The sequence below is a fragment of the Nothobranchius furzeri genome, chromosome 5, assembly GCF_043380555.1.
Source record: "Nothobranchius furzeri strain GRZ-AD chromosome 5, NfurGRZ-RIMD1, whole genome shotgun sequence".
NCBI lineage: Eukaryota > Metazoa > Chordata > Actinopteri > Cyprinodontiformes > Nothobranchiidae > Nothobranchius > Nothobranchius furzeri.
Window position 1 is genome coordinate 6,473,724 of NC_091745.1, and position 22,985 is coordinate 6,496,708.

The window sequence follows — 22,985 nt, forward strand, 5'->3', positions numbered from 1 at the left end:
TTCAGATTACTCTATAAACTGGTTAAAATCCACAGTTCTACCAATCAATTTCTCTTTTTTCAATTTACTTAATACACATTTGGAGTCAGGGAATATCACATACCTGGGAATTAATGTCTCGCTCAAGTTGGCAGATCTAACCATACTAAACTACATCCCACTTTTAGAAAGTGGAAGATGATCTTGCAAGATGGAAATCCTTACCGATATCACTCATGGGGAGAGTTGCTACAATTAAAATGATGGTCTTACCCAGAATAAATTACTTATTTTCAGTGATCCCAAACAAACCACCAGCTGACTGGTTTAGATCTCTGGACTCCTCAATTACCAAATTCCTTTGGCAGGATAAACCTCCACGATTTAGCTTAAAAACGCTTCAGAAGACCAAAGACAAAGGAGGACTGGATCTACCCAACTTTTGTTATTTTTTCTTAGCCAACAGGCTGCAATATATACCAAGATGGTTGCAATATAACCCACTAGATGAGTCCTGGTTAGACATAAAACAGATACTTCGCAATACGATAGAGCTTTCAGACTTACCATTTATTAGCTCAAGCATAAGAAAACATGAAGGCTTCAAAAGTATTAGTATCAGCACCTCTCTGACAGCACGGTGGGAGTATCTAAAAATGACAGAGTCTTCACTAATACCATGCAGACTCACACCTATCTGGAAAAATCCTGATTTTTTGCAAAATAATAAAATGATGAACCTTCCGGACTGGAAAAATAAAGGAATCCTATACCTGGAACACATATATGAAGGATTGGACTTCATCCCACTTAATAGAATAGTCTCCCAATTTGGAATAGATAAGAATAGCTTTTTAGAATACCACCAAATTAAATCTGTAGTAAAACAAAAATTTAAGCTCAATAAAATAGAATTACAAACACCACCAAGGGTATTAGACTTCTATAATCTCAACCCCCCCCAAACTACTGTCTAAAGTATATAAGACACTGTCCAAAACAGACGACAGAATAGCAATCCCTATTGAAAAATGGGAGGTGGATCTATCAGTCAGCTTTGACCAGAAGTTCTGGTCCCAAACTTGTTTAAAAACTTTTAAAATGATCAGACACCCCAATTTACAATTAATTCAGTACAAAATTCTACAAAGAGTACACTATACAGGTCATCGGATGTTCAAGATGGGGTTTGTGTCATCTGACATCTGTACACACTGCACAAACAACATTCCTGACAATTACATTCATGCACTGTGGTCCTGTCCACCTGTCCAGGAATTTTGGGGTAGAGTATGTGAAGACCTGTCAAAGTGTCTGAAATGTCATATCCCAACCACCCCCTCTCTTTGTTTACTGGGAAACCTGGACAATGACCCGATTGAAACATCTTTGCTCACGTGGTTCTGACTGCCATATGCATCGCTTAGAAAACTATCCTCTTTAATTGGAAAAAATAGAGATAATCTTTGCATCAACCAGTATAGAAATCTTTTGTTGGATCATATTACACTTGATATAGCCTCTGCTTCCACTTCAAATCAATCTCTCTGAGCTCCTTTGATCGATTCCATCACACAGCGATGATGGGGGACCATTGATATTGTCCTGCGGGATGATGTGGGTGAGGGGGTGGAGGGTCTGAGCTTTGAGTATCTAGACGTTCTCTGGAGGTGGGTTCACTGGGGGTGTCTGGGACTGCGGGGCTGTTGGCCATGGGTCACTGCCCTGGGTGAGTCTGGGTGGAGGCCTGGGGGCTCGGAGTGTGGGGGTGGCCGGCCCCATGGGGGGATCTGGGTGGGGCCTTGGGGTCGGGTCCAGACATGTATGCTGCCGGGGAGAAGGCAGGAACATGTGGTAGTGCCTGGCTGGGGTTCAAGGGCCTCAGGTAGACCTTGGCTCCTCTGCTGTCCCATCACAGGGGAGGGGGAAGTCCAGGAGGGGGAGGACCCAACCTTACCTGGATGTCCTATGTCTTATATAATCTGGAAGTTGTGCAAATGCAGGGATGGGCGTAGATATTGTGCTGGGGTGGGGCTGGGTTGGTGTCCTCAGACTCCGTGAGGCTCTGTGATGCTGCTGCTTTGGGCCCTGGCAGGATGGGCTGGGGTCTCCATGCCCTGGGTGGCATTTTGACAACAGAGGTGCCTATTGGGGCCAGTGGGGGAGCTGGCTCCCTGGAGGGCTCAGCCCAACCAGAATTCATCCCCATCCCCACAAATTTCTCTCCTCCTGCTCCCTCACATCATCACACAAACATACACATAGGACCTTTGGTGGTGGACAAGTCAGGGAGTGCGGGTATGGACCCCATTTCCGCATTCCTGTGGCAACCTGCCCCCCAATTTTATTTGCACCTTAAACACTTCCACCAACGATATTCCACGCAAACACACACTTAGGGTCTTGGGAGTGAGCACATTCAACGACATTTGGCATGGGGCTCTTTCAGCCTCATCCCAAGTGCCGGTGCCCACTTCCAATTTTAAACTGCACTTAGACACTGAGGGTTGAGGGTGTAAGTGGGGTGGTGCGGTGGCATCAGCTGGCATAGGCCAGATGATGCCCGCACTGCCCGCTCACCACAGCCATGAAATACACCTCATCAACACTCATTAACACCATAATGGAGCAGGCAGAGGGAGACTAGGGGTCTTAGCACACCTCTGTTGTCGCTTGGCTTCCTGGGGCTGGAGTCTAGGAGGGAGATCCGCCCATCCAGTTGGGGTCTGGGGTGGTGCATTGCTGTGCTCAGCTTTGGGCGGGGGAGCCTGCTCATCAGCACCCCAGCAGAAAGGGTCGAACTCTGGGAACCGGTAATGGTTGTACCCCATGTGCAGCAGTACCGGGACCAGAGTGAATAGGGTGTGTATGGGGAGCATGAGTGGGTGTCCGGCGTGCATTTTTGTAAGTCTTTGGTTGTATGTGTATGTGTGAGCACGAGGGAGGGAGTGTGTGACTGTGTTTGTGTATGACTGCAAATGTCAGGTGGGGGCCTTTGACTCCTCCCGTCTCCTGGGACTTCATTTAATGATATAGATCTTCATCTCCCCTCTCCCTGCCACACCTGGTGTGGAGTGCGGTGCCTTGGTCTGCCTGGGTCGTGGCTCCCGGGTCAGGGAGTTTAAGATTTTGGCGTCTGCCTGACCAATCCCGGTGGCTGCCTGGTGGGGTCTGGGTCCCTGGGCTCTGCTGGGTCCCCGGCGGGGGTGGTCGCCCCTGGGTCCTGGGTCGCTGGGTCCTGGTCTCGGCCGGCTAGGGGGTGGGAGGCTGCAGGCGGGCCTGTGGGTTTGCCACCGAAATCTCCCGGGACTCTGCCGGCTGCTGGTTGTGGGTCCCCGGGACGAACCCCTGTGCATCTCAAGGGGGACGGGGGCTTTTCTGGTCGCAGTCTCCCTGGGGTTCCTGTGCTCTGGGGCAGCTCCTGGATCCCTGGGACTTGGAGCTCCCTCTGTCTCCTGCACATCTTTAGAAGGCAGATCTGTGGCCCCTCACACTCTCTATTGGACGCTCCTATAGAGAAACCTTACATAAACAAGCGCGTGCACACAAACAGGTGCTCACATGGTGCTCTCATAGGTATGGACTTGGGCACATTCAACACATGTCTTAAGGCTATGGTGGGCACTTAATACACTGTGATTTATTATCGTGTGATTGTTCAGCTAAACAATGTTGATTATAAATTTCTTCTTCAAGTTGACGCAGTGATAGCTTGATCTTGTTGTATTGTTGTGTCCCATTTTTTTTGTTTGTTTGTTCTTTGTATTTTTTTCTCTTTCTGCAAGTCTAGAAGCAGACTCTTGTTCATAACTGTTTATTTTTGTGGACCCCCCCCCCCACACACACACCTTTTGTCTCTTCCTTTCTCCTGTCTCCGTCTCTGGTCGGAATTACAAAGCATTCAAGAGCAGTATCAATAAAGTTTTAAGTATCAGGCGTGACATTAGAAGCAGACGCTTTGATGCTCCACCTGAGTGTAAATCTGTAAGGCTTGTCACCAGCATTCAGATATCAATTCTGTTTGCTTCACAGCCAGACAGGACATGGGTGGGGGGTGCATTTGCTTTCTTCTAGTCAGAATTTCGGCGTTACGAGGGGAAAGTGAACGCACCATTAACATAACGGTAGCTAACATATCAAGCTAACGTTGTCTTAAACAGTTTATTTTGCTGCTGGAACAGATTAAGAAGCCTCATACTCAGATCGTTTTCGCTGGTTTCATCATCACCCAATAGTCCATCGCATTTAGTGAAGTGAAGCCAGACTTTAGAACGCTTCCCTCTTGAGTGTGTGTCCCTCTTTAGCTTTAAATGGAAAAAACTAAAGTAGAAATCACTTCACAAACCTATATCTTCAAACCAATTCAAAGAAACTCAAACAAAAAAGAGATACAAATAACTGCTAGTTAAAACAACAATTTTTAATTTAAAATCTCTTTTTAATTCTTCAGTAAAAGGATGTCTTTCCTCCAATTTCAGAAACGGATTTGTTGTCCAAAATGACCATAATAAAGAATATGTTTATGTTTATTTTTTTGGCAGATGCTTTTATCCAAAGCGACTTACATTTTATAACCTATATCTGTGGGGGAAACCGGAGTACCCGGAGGAAACCCACGCATGCATGGGGAGAACACGCAACTCCACGCAGGAAGGCCGCAGCCGAGTTTCGAACCTGCAACCCTCGTGCTGCGAGGCAACAGTGCTAACAACTGCGCCACCATGCAGCCCCATGTGTGAATATGAATATGTTTTTGTTGTTAGAGCCCTACAAGCTGATGCCACAAACAAAAACGAGCAGGGTACAGCCTGTTACTGTCTCAGTCCTGAAATGAAGCCTCAAACAGACAAAACAACAAGTATATTCTAGTAGCTCATCTCAGTCTGTCTAAAATTACAAAGCCATTTGGTTTCCTGCCATGGTGAGAAAGTGGGTGAGCAGAACACAGATCAGTCACATAGAATGTCAAACTCCCAAAAGTCTTGTATTTGCATTTCAAATGCAGTAACGCATATGCTTTTGCAGGCCATCTGCATCAGATCACCTTCATCCTATCTCATTAAAACCATCGCTGTGAAGATACATCATATTATCTGTTACCTTCCTCCTCCTCCTTTGCCCCTTGCTCACTCCTCCATCTGTCACTCTCATTCTGTCCTGCTGGGTTTACTTCCAGCCATCCTCCTCTGTCCTCCACCTGGCCCCGGGCGGTGACCCAGGAACCTCCAGTCCACTGCTTGCCTCGTTACAGGCCTGAGACACATGGTGTGGAGCTGCTTTGGCCTTCATGGCGGCTGCAGAGCTGTCAGCAACTCTCCCACTGGGTGCTAAGAGGGCTTTGCAGAGGTGGGAACATCTCTGTCTCCTATCTGCAGCTACAGTTTTGTTTATCATGACCGTTACAGAGGGTCGGTGGGACAAATTAAAAACGTGCATTTTACAAACAACCCAACAAAGCGTTTGAATGCTTTTAATTAAGGATGCTCAATATTGGCTTTTTACCGATATCTGATATATCGATACTGTCTGACTCAGTTCCCAATACCGACATATACTGATACTGATATGTGCTGTCTCCCTCTCATAAACGTCCACGAGTGAGACACGTACGCACGGACGGAGACAGTTTGCTCTCATACTTCTCCGTCCCCTGGGGAGTGTTGCAAAGCAATTCCCCGCCAGGACGACAGAGGGCGTAGCACTTTTTTGTGGTATCCTGTCATGCATCCAGTCCAAGATAATGTATTTATATTGTGTTTTATTGTATTTAAGAAACTTTTAGCACAGACAAATTTGTCTCATATTCTCCCCCACCTCTTCATGCACTCACCATCTCTAAAACCACATTTCCCATCAGTTCCATCCACAAATAAAACGCTTGCTGCGTATCTTTTCACTCCTCCAGTCACTGAGGAGTTAAACATTCATATTTTTTAGAGTTTTTCTGTGAGGTAATCTTCAAGCTGCTCCGTATCTGCTGCTAGATATTCTCCACTCTCTTTTTGTTTTTGACGGTGCAATGGCGGCGCTGTCGATGTCAAGCTTGCATTCTCTGTCTCGATGGACGGATGTTTAGAAAAGAGAGCTCGACTCCGTCCGTCCTTGCGAGGGCTCTCCAGCAGGCTTGCAAGGACGGATAATGGCGTTGCGTGCGCCTGTCCCGACGCAGATGGAGAAGTATAAATTAGGCTTCAGCACTACACAGGGCAAATTTCACAAGTTAAGGTAGACGGAGATATGTCAAGAACTTGACCTCAGATCTGTCATATTTTGACATTTTGAGAGAGAGAGAGAGAGAGAGAGAGAGAGAGAGAGAGAGAGAGAGAGAGAGAGAGAGAGAGAGAGAGAGAGAGAGAGAGAGAGAGAGAGAGAGAGAGAGAGAGAGAGAGAGAATCTGAAGAGTTAGATGTACAGTATAACATGTGTATGGTACCTAAAAGTTCATTAGGACTGAAAACCTATACTGACAGTTTCTGATGCTTCATTTTATTGCAGATAGCGGCCGATATTAATGGTAAACCGATAATCCCTAGTTTTTATATTCCAAATCAAGAATTCATTGGGTTTGTGATAAGACTCAGAGAGGATCAATTCCTGACTCATCTTGTCGTGTAGATTTTGATTTAAAAAATAAATTAAAAAACGTGCGTTATTGACCTATAAAGATTAAGTCAGTGACATTTTTGATTTTCCAAGAAAAGTGTTCAAACTAATGATTGACATCAATGGAAACGTCTGAAAGAATAGGGCAATTTCCAAATAATATTTGTTTAATTTCAAGGTTTATGTATTTGTAATTTTATTTAGGTTTTTATCAGGAAGATTTTACTTCACTTAAAAACATTGTAATTTAATTTCACTTCAGTTTTTTGTTTAATTCTTTAAACAATGTGACTTATTGGAGAAACAAAAGGTGAAACTATTCATTATGTAATTTTTATGATGAAAATTAAAAAAGAGGTTGATAAAATGCAGCAAATGACAGCAAACAGGGTGTCAGTGTGTTTAAGTTAGAAACTGACTCTTTAAACGGTGTGAGAGAACAGCTGATGCTAATGGCGCGTCCTATCGGCCCTCATGCTGAACATCCTACTCAGTCATTGCTATTATTTTATTAAAGTTAAAAGCCTTGTGATAATATTAGCAGTTGGAGAGGAAGCCAGAAAACTACCTCCGACTCTGCCTTGTGCCTTTGTTCATGTCTGAGAAGATGCAGTGTGTGTAAGCTGCGTTGTGACAAAAAGCAAATACGCTGTAATAGATTACAAATGAACTGTGCCACAGACACCACCAATTAATCAAAAAGCAGATTGCTACGGTTTCACTGTGCTACTACAGAAAGGATAAAAAGTGAATAGCCCCTCCTTCAAATGAATGGATTGTATCTGCAGTTAATTATAATTTACTACAGGGCCTCTTTGGGATGTTTCCACAGCTGAAGGATACGGCTGGCGAGGTAAAATGAACAGCATTGGGTTTAGAGATTGTCCTACTGGTAATTACACTTTCGCTGTGGGAGGATCAATTCTATGCAATCACAGAACAATCACACTTAAAATCAGGGGGTTATTAGGGGAGCCTAACATGGAAACTATATTTTTAGTGGCAAGTCTCTGACAAACAGTTACAAACAGCTGACTGTGGCATTTGCACTGAAATGTTTTCAAAATCTTCCAAATTTGCAGTTTGTCAAAGAAAGTTCACAAAGTCAAAATGTTCCAATTTTCTAAATTCCTTAAAGAGCAAGTCAACCCCTACCAGATTCTAACTCCACTCCCACTTCATTTTGAAAAATGCAACAAATGCTGTTGCCTGGCAGACCGAGAGGGCGGAGCTGCTAACAAATACACACACAGGCTCACGACAGCATTGTGACATCATAATGTACCAGATGACATCATAGCATACCTCTTAGCCAATAGCGGTGGCAGATTTAAATTAGAATACAGTGCAGAGTTTTTACCTGACAACAGCACAACACTGCCAGTTTTAGGCAGAATATTTAAATTTTAACTAAGATGCACTGAAGTGCCAAATTATTGACGACACGTGTCTGCAGCACGATTAGACACTCGTTTATTTAGTTTATCAGCAAAAAAAAGTTGATTTGGGGGTGACTTGCTCTTTAAGCTCATGATTCAGCCTTATGATTGGTCAGTACAACACATACACAATTCTGAATGGTTGTCATTTTGCCCCTGCAACAGGGTTATTGTCTTGTTAGCATTTTTCGTGTGTCTGCTTCATTTTCTAACATCTCAATGAACGTTTTTTCTTTCTCAGTGAGAGAAAAATGACTTAGGTTTCTACACCTAGTAACTTTGACCCAGTGACACCTCTGGAACCATTTTCTCTGCATGTACCCATGCAGTTTCTGATTTCAGCACAGGTAAACAATGTGAAACAAAATGTTTTAGCCTCGTTATCTGAACAAATGTTGCAAAATTGAGGCATTTGACGTCAAAAAGTAAACCAATATTTGTATTTTTTTGTTTGGTGTTGTTAACCAAATGTTTTAAAGTGAGGCTACACTCTTGCCTAAAGTGTCCAAGAACATAATGAAGCCCAAGTTTTTTGGGTTTTTGGAGCGAAGTAGAAACATACACATCAAGGTAACCAGACTTTTCACTTATGTCTTCTGCATCTTAAACAATAAATGCAAAAATTGGTAACGCTTCCTTTTACAGTCTAATTACTAAGTACTTACATGGTAATTACATAATAAGTTAAAGTGTATTGTTGTTTCTGAGTCCTAAAACTGTTATCATTTAACTCAGGTTCAATTCTAGTTTTTATTTTTATGAATCATTCCTAGTAAATACTGCTTTACAAAATAATTACAATTTATTCCAATTACACACTTTATTGCATAAAATACACTCTAACTTACTATGTAATTACCATGTAAGTACTTAGTAATAAGGGGACTGTAAAAGGAAGAGTTGCCAAAAATTTTCCTCACAGCAAACAAGCACTGAATAACAAAAAAATGATAATGAATGATAAATGACCTGCACTTGTAGAGCGCTTTTCAGAGTCAGAGGATTCCAAAGTGCTTTACACTACAGTGCATTATTCATCCATTCACACACACACACACACACACACACACACACACACACACACACACACACACACACACACACACACACACACACACACACACACACACACACACACACACACACACACACACACACACACACACACACACACACACACACACAAATTCACACCCTGGTGGGGATGAGCTACAGTGTAGCCACAGCTGCCCTGCGGCGCACTGACGACACTGTCTTTTGCTAAATATTTAAACGTGTGAGTCATAACTTGATTTGCTTCAACATGATCTGACTTTATTAGCAGTACAAGGTCCTATATCAGGCAAGATCCACATTTTGGATTATTCGACCATGCTTTATTGTTATTTTGTCAAAACATCCCCAAAGTGGTGTTAGACTTCACACTTGCATTTTCCTGTCTCAGCTGCTAATCACCAGCAGGCTGAAGACACAGTCCGTCCCATCTTGGGAGTCCAAATCCCTCCTCCCCTGGGCTGTAAACACTAGCAACCAGTTACAGAAAAGGTTAACTTGTGTTTTATCATTTCTGATACAGAAACTACTTGGTCTAATTTAGCTTGCTGAGACAGTGTCAAAGGTACAATTTCTAATAATTTTACATTGAAATAATCACAAAAATGTCTCAATTATTGCAAGGAAGGTTACATTGAAGAAGGGTTCATTCTCAGCCGGCTGGGTGGTTGTCAGTTGTTCTCCTTAAAAAAAAAAGCCAAAGAGGGATGTAGTTTTTGTTTACAATCCGTGAGACCGCAGGGATGCGCCATTTGCAGGCAGACAAGGCAGGCAAATGTCTGGGGCCCCAGGCCAAAGCCCCAGAGGACCGACAAACTTTGAACTAAGTCAGATCAACGTTAGCGAGATGGTGAAAAGTTGTCATTGACAGCACATCTCACACCCCCTTTACAAGGCCCCATCCAGAAAGTGTTGGATGGTTCTTATTACCAACCTGTTGCGGCCCACAGGATTTGGCATGCACGCTTCTCATTACTGTAATTCCTGAACCGTTCAAGATATCTGCAGAATTCTGAAAGTGCTGCAAAGCTTAGAAATAGAGCTGTCTGTGCTTTCCCTGTGGGAGTTGAAAACAAAAACAAAAAAACAAAACACAGATGCTCCACATCCTAAAGGTTGGTTTATGCCTGACGCGTCCGCGAGGTCCGCACGGCTCCGCGCGGAAAAGTAGCGTCATTTTGCATCATTTTAACAACCACGCCCCTCCACCGCGTCTCCGCACGGCCCAAGATTTCCGCAACGCGCACCTCGGAAAATTTCTAACCACGCGGACGGTCGGACGCGGAAAAACATGGCGGACCGGCACGGCAGAGGTTCGTAAATACAGACATTTGTATGATTCAGCTCTCAGAGATCACCGTGATCAACATGTTGTTAATAATTCTTGGAGAGAAATAGCTCGCACCGTCGGAAAAGACGAGGACGCTGTTAAAAATGCTGAAATACCATGTTGTAAACAGTGATTTCTACTTCTACTGTGGTGTAGTGTTGGATGCATGCTGTAGAGCTCCATGCTGCCCCCTACAGTTTGGGAGAATATTGGCTCACCGCAGAGACGAGCCGCACAAACCATAAACGCTGCGAGTTGTGAAGCGCGTTCCAGCCGCGAGCCGCATCACCGCGCGGAAAGTGAATGCGTCAAGCATAAACCAAGCTTTACTCCTGAATGGTTGATCAAATTTAAATAATTCCAATGGTTTCTGAAAGAACATAAGATGAGCTTTCTAATTGTATTGTTGTAATGTTCCTGCACATTTTAGAAGGAAACCAGCTGTTCAGCTTCACACTGAAGGAATACTGAGGAGATAATCTTCATAAGTTGCCTTTATAAAATTATGGTACTGTCACAAACACAATCCATTCATTGATCAAGTGTCCCAGAAGGCTAATTTCTGACAATGCCTGGAGCAGGCGGAGGGAGACCAGTGGTCTTCTCACACTTCTGTTCTCGGTTTACTGCCCTGGGCTGGAGGCTAGGAGTGGGAGCTTGCCGTCCAATAGGAGTCTGGGGTTGGTGGGTTGCTTTTCTCTGCTTTAGGCGGGGAGGCCTGCTCATCAGCACCCCAGTAAGAACGAGACCAGCTCTGGTGTCTGGGAATGGTTGTGCCCAAAGTGCACCAGTGACTTCCCCTCACTGGCACGGCCGCGCAGTGCCCACTCTAGTATTTTTGCAGTTGGTGGATCTCTTTATTGTGATAAGTTCAAAAGTAACTCATGAGGTTAAAATGGATTAAAACAGGCAACAGTTTTTGTGGTGGATGGAGAGGAGATGCAGGAAGTTCGGTGACGACTGTAGTTTTCTGACACTGTAGTTCCTGGATTTGCTCAGGGTCCTGCTCCTGCTGATGACGTCACGATATTACACTCGACCAAAATATATTGCATCTCTTTTTCAATTCTGTTCTGTCACATAGATTTTATATAGCTCAGCAGTTTTGTTAATAAATTCATGTTTCTTACTACCTAAATGTTTTCAAAACTTGGTAACGCTGTAAAGTCGTACATCCAGCCAATCATCTAGTGTGATGTCATCGACAGGCGCACGACCCCGAGCCGGCCAGAAGGAAACGTGGCGTCTAATACGGCCCCCTCAAAGATGCTAGAACCGCACCCGCATATTTTAAACCAGATTTTTCTGCTTACATGTCACTAAGTCGCCTATATTTTTCAACAACTGGATATTTAATTCATTTTCAGCCACATTTGGATGGAAAATTCCAGAGATTAATGGTAAAAACTACAGATTGTCACTTTAAATATTACAAAATTAGACTCTGCTGCCCACAGGTAAATGGAGACGGGAGTGATGCCATCAACGTTGGCGTCAAAAAGTAAAAGCAAATCTTTACAATGCTGTGTTTAAAAAAGAACCAAGCAATGGCAGATGTACTGGTCTGTCGTGGTGAAGAGAGAGTTGAGCTGGAAGGTGAAGTTCTCGATTTACCAGTTGATCTACATTCCAGCGCTCACCTTTGGTCATGAGCTTTGGGCAATGACCAAAAAAACTGAGATTGCGGATACAAGCGGCTGAAATTAGTTTTCTCCCCAGGGTGTCTGGGCTCTCCCTTATAGATAGGGTGAGAAGCTCGGTCATCTGGGAGGGGCTTGGAGTAGATTTGCTGCTCCTCCACATCGAGAGGAGCCAGTTGAGGTGTCTCGGGCATCTTGTTTGGACGTCTCCCTGGTGAGGTTTTCTGGACACGTCCAACCGGGAGGAGACCTAAAGGAATTAGGACACGCTGGAGGGACTATGTCTCTTGGCAGGCCTGGGAACTCCTTGGGATTCCCCCGGAGGAGCTGGTCCAAGTGTTTGAGAAGAGGGAAGTCTGGGCCTCTCTACTAAGGAAGCTGCTGGATTGATGTCATTCTTACTTCATGCGTCGTTGAAAAACTTGGTGCCTGGAAGCTATTCTTTCTTTTTAACTTTGCACAAGATCTTCTTTTTTAGTGTTTGTTTATGAATCTAAATGTATGAATTGTTTGGTGATGTAAAAAACACTGTGAGTGATCATTTTAGTCTTATAAATTTGCAGAGAATTTTCTTTGTCATATTGTTTAGTCTTTAATTTTATTTGTTTAAGTGGCTCATATTAATAAGCGTGGTGCACTCTTGCTTTTTCCATCTTCGCCTCCTAACCAGCAGCAAGCCGCTAGTGTTGCTGGCTCACATGGAGACTGTAGTCCACTCCTTTGGTATTTGTCATTGAAAGTACTGCAACTCCCTTTGCTCAAGAGTTAGCAAGGCTGCACTTGTTCAGCTCCAGCTTGCACAAAACGCTGCAGATAGATTCCTGCCCAGCACCAGAAAGCAGGAACATATTACGCTTGGCTTGGCCCATCTGCATTGGCTTCCAGTTTCTTTCACAGTCAGGTTCAAGATGCTTTTTTTTTTGTTTTTTGTTTTTGTTTTCAAGTCTCTGAAGGGTTGTGTTCCGCTTCATCTGCCTCTCTTCTCACCCTGATGCACCATTACTCTGGAACAGGGTCCATCGGGACTCATCAGACCAGTCTTTAATAATGCGTTAGACAGTTCTTAACCCAATTTGAGTTGTTTCTGCAAAAGATGCTTTCTCTGCTTGATTCATGCCAATGATCTCACCCTTGTGGTAATTATCCAATGGGAGGCACGCACCTAATTGCTTAGTTGAATCCAGGTGGTGACGTTTCCTTTTTGGCCAAGCAGTGTGTCACATAAGCCACAGAACAGAGATGTAAAAACAAAATTCTGCATCTCTGATGAATTGTTTGTTGACTGTAAGCACAATCATTTGAAAAAAGTGTTCAGTCAGGGCAACATCGGTCCTTCTATCGTGCTCTGGTGAGCTGTGGTGCTGAACTGGTTGCTTACACAAACATTGGTTCAGGGTGTGTTTCATATTGATTTGTTCTCTGGTCATGTAGGATAAAGATAGACCCCACCCCAACAGGACCAGCTGCTGCTAAAAATAACACAAGTGAATCAACACTCATGCACTTCTGATCTGCTGAAAGTGATGAACAGGTGGTGTCAACGTTAGAAACAGGCAGCTAATATGCATGATGCATAGTTTAAACTTTGGTAAAGTTTGTCATTTCTGTTCTTTCTCCCTAGAATTGGAGAAAGGAAGGATGCTATTAGGATGTGGTGGGGTACGCCTTGCAAAGAAGGCAACAGTATTTACAAAAGAGCTTCACCAAAATTTACAGCCCCCCACCTCCCATCGATCAAAGGTGTGAAAGGCATTAATCATACACTAAACCAATTACCATGCCATCATACTCCTCTGCTGTCCATTCAATCTCAGAGGGTCTGTCAGGAGAGCCAGCCACACTTCACACAGCTACACAGACAGGAATACCAATACACAAGAGGAATAATAATGACTTCTGCTGTGCACTTTAAATCTACATTGTTATTTCAAGTTTGATGTGTGAGCACTCAAGTGCATGTAAAATAATCCACATTTCATATTTAAATTGACGTTTTGTATTAAAAATGATACTTTGCTGCTCTAATGTCTTTCCAGTCTTCAAGATTGAAAAACTACTTTGCAAACAGTCAATCATGTCACTTTTTCCAGAATGAAACATTTAAAGGAGATATGTTATGCAAATTAGACTTTTCCTATCTTATATGATGTGGCTTTCTACTGCCTCTATGAACATGTTTAAACAACATCCATCTGTTTTCTGTCATGGTCTGGTATTATAGTCCTAAAACAAACCTTTTAAAAAAGCATAGAACCCCACCTTACCGCTCGAGTTCCCACCCAACTAAATTTGAGAATTCAACATTTTTGTTTACCAAGACATAGGGCAAGGATAATGGAAGGGACTGTTTCCCAATTGGCCTAGGAATGCCTCACGATTCTTCTGGAGGAGCTGGCCCAAGTGCCTGGTGAGAGGGAAGTTGGGCTTTCAGGCATAGGCTGCTGACCCCGCTTCTCGACTCTGGATGAGCAGAAGACAATAGAGGCGTAGAGGCGCTCCCAGCAACAACTGGTAAAAATCTTTTGGTGTGTGAACCAGTTCAAGGAGTACAGATTTTGCCTAGTTTCCAGTAAAGGGTTTGGTCGGTGAGGTTTGGTTCAGGTCAAATGCTATTTATAACCTCGGATATTATACAGAAGGATTAGCCAGCTGTAGCTACTCTACATGTCTGGTCAGCAGGTGAGAGACGTGAATCATTTTAAATCATGACTTTGAGGTTCTATCACAGTTAAGCGTGAACTGACTTGGCTCAGGAGTCGTTAGTCTTGTAGCCAGTGTGATACTGAGATCTCTGTGCTTTAAAATTAAATCATTTCAATTCAAGTTTATTTATATAGAGCCAAACCACAACAAGAGTTGTCTCAAGGCACTTTGAACAGTAAACAATGGAGTTCAGTTCATTAAGCTATTGAGTAAAATGTTTCCTGTATAAGGAACCCAGCAGATTGCATTGAGTCACTGACTAGTGACTTTACAGCAATCCTCATACTAAGCAAGCATGCAGTGACAGTGGAGAGGAAAACTCCCTTTTAACAGGAAGAAACCCCTCACACACACACACACACACACACACACACACACACACACACACACACACACACACACACACGCACGCACGCACGCACGCACGCACACACACACACACACACACACACACACACACACACACACACACACACACACACACACACACCACATATACCAAGTCTTGTTTCTATGGCTACTTTGTGATTTCTTAGGGAGGGCCGTTCCTTTGATCCCTACAACATGTTCAAGCCTTTCTAAAAGAACATTGTGATCAACTGTGTCAAAAGCAGCACTGAGATCTAACAAGACTAGAACAGGCACAAGATTCTTATCTGAGGCCATGAGAATGTCATTTGTAACTCTCACTAATGCAGTTTCAGTGCTGAGATACTCTCTAAAACCAGACTGAAATTCCTCAAACAGATCATTAGTGTTTAGATGCTCACATACTTGGATGGCCACTATTTGCTCTAGGACTTTTAGAGATGGAAATGACCATTTAAACGTGTGTGGGTGCATATAGGAACCAATCCAAGTGACTTCTGGATTGAAATAGTTTGGTTATGACACAGTGACTGAATAATAACACGGTTGCTAAAGCAGGTATTTGACTAGAATTCCCCATTTTAACAGTGTGAAACGCCTAGCCTATCAGGAGATAGGCGAGCGTGGCCAGCAGCAGCTTGTTTTCTTAAAGTAACAAAGCCTTGGAATGGCTCGTTTTGGAAGGTACTAAAAATGTCAAAACAAGTTTAAATTTAACACAATAACAATGGATAATTACAAAAGAATATTGCAAGACCAGAGACTTCCAAAATGTGTAAATACCAGAACATCTGGTAATATTTACAGCAACACATTTTCAGTTGTTATTCATTCATCATTCAGCCATTTTGACTCCATTATGAAGCTGTTTTCTCTGATTCTGTCTCAGGTTTTAAGTCGATTGTTGTGCAGAATGTTTGGAATGAATATGAAACAAGATAATGCAACACAACAAAGTGCACGTGTCTGATGGGCTGTATAATGGACCCAAAGCTGCTCCAAAATGTAATCAGTGATATCCACACTGATACCAGAGTCTGCCTTCTGCAGCTGTAGGAATGATTACAAACAGCAGCTTCACCAGAAACACGACCACAGACCTGAGTCCTCTGATCTCCACTGACTCTGTCCTCTGCTTAATAATGTAATGGGTGGTCTGTAATTTGGCCTTAGAGAGGGCAAAGTGGAGAGCAATAAACCAGTCCGGCTCAGCAGCGACCGTGTGCATTCTCAGCGGAGCTCTGGTGGAGGCAGGCGAGGACAAAATGAATCCCATTCATCGCCGACTGCAGGGCAGAGTGACAGTGCAGTCACTTTACACAGGCTGTTATCAGATGAAGGAAGAGGCAGCAGAGAGGAATGAGACTGACACAGGAGACAAGGCTCAGTTTCACCTCCAACAAGTGGCCTTAAATTTGTTTTCCACTCCGTTCGGCCTCAACTCATATCTGTATTCTGGACCAACTGGATGTTTGGTGAATCGGTGTCATAATGCAGTGTAATGCCTCTTTAGGGCTGGAAAACTAGCCTGGGTAGGCAACCTCCAGCTGGGCAATCCTTATCTGATTGGACCGTGAGATTAATCCTGCGTTTCACTGCCGCTCTGCTGTTTGCTTTCATCCCATCCAGCCTCGCCTGCATGCAACATACTCCCACATGCACTTTCTGATGCATGAATGAACATTTCATTGTGGCTCCCACATGCTTATACATAAAGTCATGAGGCAGGATGTGTGGACTGTCATATACACTGATTGACAGGAGCTGTGGGAGGCCATAATGAAGTCACAGACGATTTAATCAACCAAGAATTGTTCATTTCTTATGGATGAGATTGACTTAGTGAAGTGAAATGGCAGGAAATGCTTAAAGTTTAGTTTAAAGCTGCAATTTATAGAACAATGAGTCAAGTATTGTCATTTCAACTCCAAACAAACAAGCATTCTTTACTATTCATACTTTCTTTGCCTTGAATTACAAAAGCATCTTAGCGTCTAACAAAACAGCAGAACGATGGAAAAGAATGACACATACAACTAATCTCGACTGCTTAAGAGATTTCAAAAGGCATACAGACAACATTTAGGCTGGCAAATAGCCTATTTTGAGCAAATGTGCCACTTTCAGTAGTAAAATATTGCAATTTGTCCACATGAAAACATTTACATTTGAATATTTGGGTGATTTGTACAAAATAAACACAGCAGGTCTTTGTGGAAAGGCTGCCTCATTAAAAATTAACAAATGATAAAAAATCAGACACCACAGAGGCCCTCCTTCATCTTGAAGTCCACCATTTTTCTCCAACACCGCCTATCTTGCCGTGGAGCCTGAGGGTGGGGCTGTAATGAAGATGAATGCCTCAGCTTAGCAGCGCGGCACACCTGGCACAGAGGCGGGCGGGGTGGTGGTGGCTTTCTACAGGCGTTTCAGACAGGATGGAGGAACAACGGCCTCCGGGGGCCAATTCGTCAGAAACACACATGTTTACTGTACACTCCAACGCTCACGTCTCTCCACCTGCACCTCTCTCTCCACAGGCAGAGATCCAGGAGTTTTAACGCTTTTTAAATAATGCATTTCTGAGCTGCGATTGGACAGTGCACGTTTTAAAAGGTGCTAAAAACTAAGAGTTTTCAAAAGTTTGTATTCACAAAATAGGGAAAAATGATCAGAATGAATAGATATTTTAATGTTAGTTGATGGTGAAAATCTGACCAATCAATCCACCTGCCTGGTTGAACGGTAATAAAAACATCTTGGCTCACAAACATTTTTGTTAGAGAAAAACTCTAACCAAATTTAGATGTCCAGTTCAGTCGGCATGAAGCACAGCATCAAAGTTGGGCAGGGAATCCGAAAGCCTGCATCACCATAAAACAATGTCTGCACAACTGGTTCAACCATCTGCATGCTCCAGTCGCTGCCCAATTACCAGTAAAGCCTAATGTAAGAAGAGCCTGAGGAGAGATGAATACCAGTCACCCTGGCACTATGAATAAATAGAGCCAAGCTGCAAACTGGAGCCTAATTACCATCTGAAATGTTTAACTTGACATGACTCTGCGAGCTCAAACAAGTTTGCAGCTTGCTTATCTCTGTCTCCGTCCAGCTGCTTCCACTCTGTGATTGTTTTTATTTCTGATTTGAAACTTTGAAGCTAGCTCTAATCAGATGTACTTACTATTTAAGACTCAGGCCCTGTCCACACGTAGCCGAGGATCTGCCAAAACGTAGATATTTTTCTACGTTTTGGCCTGTCATCCACACGAAAACGGATCTTTTTAAAAACTCCGGCCAAAGTGAAGATCTGCGTTTTCTCCGTTTTGGGTGTCTGCGTGTGGACAGACAAAACCGGAGTTTTAAGGTCCGCAACGTCACTTTCTGCGACAAAAAATGCTGACATCACGTGCGCGACCTGTGTTTACACTAGCCGACAGCATGGATGACCTCACTACCCGATCCATCAATTGTCCAAGCGCTTGTTGCTTGTTTGTTTTTGCAAGCGGAATTACTGCTCCTTGCGGAAGACCACAGACGAAGGACGAGGTTAAGAACGGGGGAAGTACTGCCGCCTACAGGTCTGGCATGTCCTTAACAACGTATTTATCCGGGAACGTGTGGACAGAGTTTGTTTTTAAAATGCGGCGGTGTGGATGCAAGTTTTTGGAGGGGCGGATATTCGTTTTTAAAAAACCCCGGCTACGTGTGGACTAAGTCTCAATCTTTGCACAAGAAGTCGTTTGAATTGAAATGAATCTGACCTTAGTACGTACATGCAGCGTGCTCTTTGTTGCAGCCTTCTGCAGGGACAGACTGGGACTAAAAAAGCAGCCCTGGACTTTGACTAGGCCCGACCCAAAGTAATCGGCGTGCGGAAATTTGGCAGCAAAAATATGTGGTCAAACCATCAAAATTATAGCAACAGCGCTAATGTGGACTATATGTTGTATTAAAAGCTGCATTACTGATAAGCTTAATAATTGATGCAGTAATTCACCTTCTTGGTGCACAAATAATACCACATGTAAATGAAAATGCAACATTACAAATGTAACTTCGGTATTTAAGATTTTCAAAGTTTGTGAGCATTAACTGTAACACTACTACCAACCTTTTTACGCAAAACCACAACATATTTCTTATTACCCACTGCATGTGGTCTTTTACAGCTAAAATGTTGAAATTTAGCTGTTATCATAAAATGAAGTTGCAACCTAAACATGAATTTCTAACATCAATCCTTGCAAATGTTTCTCCTCTTACATTCCATGCTTACTTCCCCTGGATCTGCCTGTGGAACCAGCGCATCTTCCTGTCCCTCACTACTGCTGACGTGTTGCTGTGTAGCTATCTGCCTGACTTCTTCACTGCTGTGAACGTGCTGCGAGGTGCTGCTGCTGGCTGTGCTGCTAAATATGTCGGTAAATTTGTGACATTTAGAAGCTTCAGCATCTAATGCCCGCATTTTTTTTCTCTTGCCTTCTCAGCCACACCCTTTTCTTTCCTTTTTTTTACTAGCGGCCGGGTTTTTTTCTTTCTACTGCCCTTGCCTCCTCTCCGCTTCAGCTTCTTCTTCTCCTTGCCTGGTGGACAAAGCCAGTGTAGCTGGCATCCAACTTAGAGGTGCAGTGCTGCCACCTAGAGTGCTGGAGCGTGAAAGAGCTTTGAGGGGGGGGGGGGGGGGGACAGGAGTTGAAAGCGTGCGTGGAGGGTGGTGGGCCGGCCGGCCCACCGGCCATTCTGTGATTCTCCAGAATCCACAGATGGCCGGTCCGCCCCTGGCCACTTGTCTCCTCCAGACTAAGGATCATTCATCAATCACAAATGAAAAGTCTGGGTTTGTTTCCCATCATTTGTTAGAGTTATGGTAGAAAAAGTTACACACACGCCAGACACACACTCACACAACTGAAAGTGTGAAGTGTGTTGATGTCATCTCAACTCTGTCCTGTTTTGTTTGCTAATTAAATAATGACTTGGCATGGATAAAGCCTGGTCACTGTCACGATTACTTTCCAGCTGTGATTAATCCTGTGTGAACCACTGTAATAACAGCATCATTTCCTATCAGCAAGCAGCGACTCTGCACACACACACACACACACACACACACACACACACACACACACACACACACACACACACACACACACACACACACACACACACACATGCACGTACGCTCACACACATTTGGATCTCATCAGGTGAAACCACAGTCTTCTGTTGTTGACCCCTGAGTAACTTCTCAGGTAAAGCAGAGGTGCAAACATCCGTCATGAGCCTGGAACTAATAAATAAAGCTGTTGTTTAGCAGGTGTGATACTGAAATGTAGTGTTTTGCTGCTCCTTCTGTGTATAAAATATTTTTTTCTGATACAATACAAAAAAAAAACAGAATTTATTAGGATTTTGTAAGTTGTCTGCTGTTCACCCACACACACAGATCACAGCTCGTCTTCATATTTAGCCCACTAACAGCTTTGCACCGTCTGAACTTGTATTCATGTCATTTCCTGCTGTTCCAAACATTACATCATTCTGGCACCCGACGCAACCACAGACCTCTGCTTTAGCTGGATGTTGTTTCTCAGCATAAACAGTTATATTCTCTTTCTTCAGCTTGTTTCTACCTGTGTAGGATGCGGTTTGGTGCTGAGCTATGAGTATAAGACTGTTTTAATGGTTTGTTTGCTGATTGCAGTTTAGATGTGACTGGACCTCACAACAAAACAATGAGCTGAAACTTAAATGAAGCTTTGTTAGAGGTGGCAAATGTCTGCACAATCTACCCGTCGGTGATCATTTTAGCACATTTATCAAGTTTTGAGCAGCCAAAGCTCTGCTGCTTCTCACAGAAGACTGAAATCAGAATTTGCGGCCTTCCAGGACCCAAGTGGAGAAAATCTGAAACTCTCTGCTCCTCCACAAGGTTACGACTCCTCCTTTTCAGTTGGTGCCCCAAACCACCACCAGGTCCCTGACAGGAAGCACGCCTCCTTAGTCTGACAGGGCAGACGCTGAAGGTCATCTAGAGATCTGGGGGTGAGGGTTGTTTGGCATCTCCGAAAATGCAGACAGGTCAAAGGACACGTGACAGGTGGCGCTACTGTCATCTGGGCCGACAGGCAGGTCAGGCCCACCGACAGACACGGCTACACCTCAACCTTGACTCCAGTCGCACCATTCAAACTGCAAGTCTGCTGTCACACATTTAAAGGTGCAGATAACCTGCAGCTTCACTTAATTAGGGTCAAACGTTGTTCTCAGCCAATACTTCAAAGTGATAAACAATAAAAGGTTGACAGTTTTACAGATTAGATGTTTGTTATTATTGTTTCACTTTTAACTTGTGAAGACATTTATTTGTGCGATCGAGCAAGTTGTTCTAATGTTACTGACTTAACTGGAGAGTTTTGGGCCCTTTAAAGTTTCTTTTCATAATTTTCTGCATTCTAACTTTGTAAATGATAAGAATAATATAGGATAAAATACACCTGTCATTACCTGCATGTGTCATGGATCAACCAAAACAGGATGCTATGGTCAGATTTCATCGTTTGAACACATTTTAGAACAACAAAATGCATTTCTTTCCCAGAGTAAGGTGAACTGAGGTTTGCTCAGACTAACAATAGGTAGATTAAGTTTGTGGTAAAATCATGAAAAGGTCAGATGTTCCAGTAATTTATAGAAAAACCATCAAATTACTGTTTTGAACCACAAAGACAGTTTGTAGATTCAAGACTTTTCTTTTTACCTATAATCCCTAGACCCATATAATTCATCTCAATGGGATTATTCATTTGTTGGATTGTTTCATTAAAGGCATTGGTGCAGTTAATAACCACTTAAAGGGACTTCAGAACAAAAGCTTGGGAGATAATTTCGAACTTACTTTTGAAAAGTATCAGCAGACATCTCAACATCCAGACTATTAAAGGAGTTTTTTCATAATTGACCAGTTTCATTCAGCCAGTTGAGTGAAGTTCTGAACTACCAGTTGTGTGAAACTGCAGTTGGAAAGTTTGAGACGGTCCTCTTACCTTCCAAGCAGCACGTCCTCCACAGCCCCGAGTGGGTCATCACCTCCTCGTTCTTCTTGCTGGTCTCGTTCTCGTTCATGGACTTGGTTTTGCAGACGCCACGGGAGTACAGCCAGTAGTCCGTACCGACCGCGATGGTCATGAGGCTGAAGGCCGCGAAGGCGCCCACCGTGGTCAGCAGCATCTGGACTCCGCGGTCGAACAGACCCATGTTTCCGCATTCCATGAAAGGGGGACCCCCTTTCCTCTTGATGTATAGGAAGTAAATATTTGAAAATTTGCGGGACCAAACCAAACTGAAAAACCGGGATATACTCGTGCTGAAGGAGAGGGAGGAAGGAGAAGGAGGTTGCGGTAGGAACCTTATGGTTGCGTTTGGGTGAGGACCACAACAAGAGAAAAAATTTGTGGATTTGTTTAGATGGAGGAGAGAACAAAGCTGAGATGTGTCTCCTCTTTATAGATTTCACTTTTGCACACACACAAAAAAAGAGGAAAACAGTGATGCAGGGGATTTCTGGCAGGCCTTTGGCTGCAGATGTAGCCAACACTTGCAGCAAAAAGGCTACAAATGTGGATAATAGCACAGAGCTATCAAAGATGAAGTAACTCCTGGCATAAAAAAATGCGGTCTAGACTCTGCAGGTCTTCGGAAATACAACCTGCTTGTTAAAGGATCGAGCTGTACACAGAAGTGGGTTTACATGAGCCCAGATGGAGCAGAGGGATGACTGAAGGGTGGTGGAGTAATGGCAGGTTAACAGTACAACAGTTCAATATTACTTTAATCAGACGCTATATAGCTGCGGTTACTATCCAA

At 43.5% G+C, this 22,985-nt stretch overlaps 1 protein-coding gene across 1 annotated transcript in view; it reads right to left on the minus strand.

Annotated features, from left to right (window-relative positions):
• cacng2a (calcium channel, voltage-dependent, gamma subunit 2a) overlaps positions 1 to 22,544 on the minus strand; it is a 119,836-nt gene extending 97,292 nt beyond the window's left edge. Inside the window, exon 1 of the mRNA XM_015975895.3 lies at positions 22,166 to 22,544. Coding sequence (XP_015831381.1) covers positions 22,166 to 22,391 — 226 coding nt within the window. The 5' untranslated portion in view covers positions 22,392 to 22,544. The remainder of the gene's footprint in view (positions 1 to 22,165) is intronic.
• Between the last annotated feature and the right edge of the window lie 441 nt (positions 22,545 to 22,985).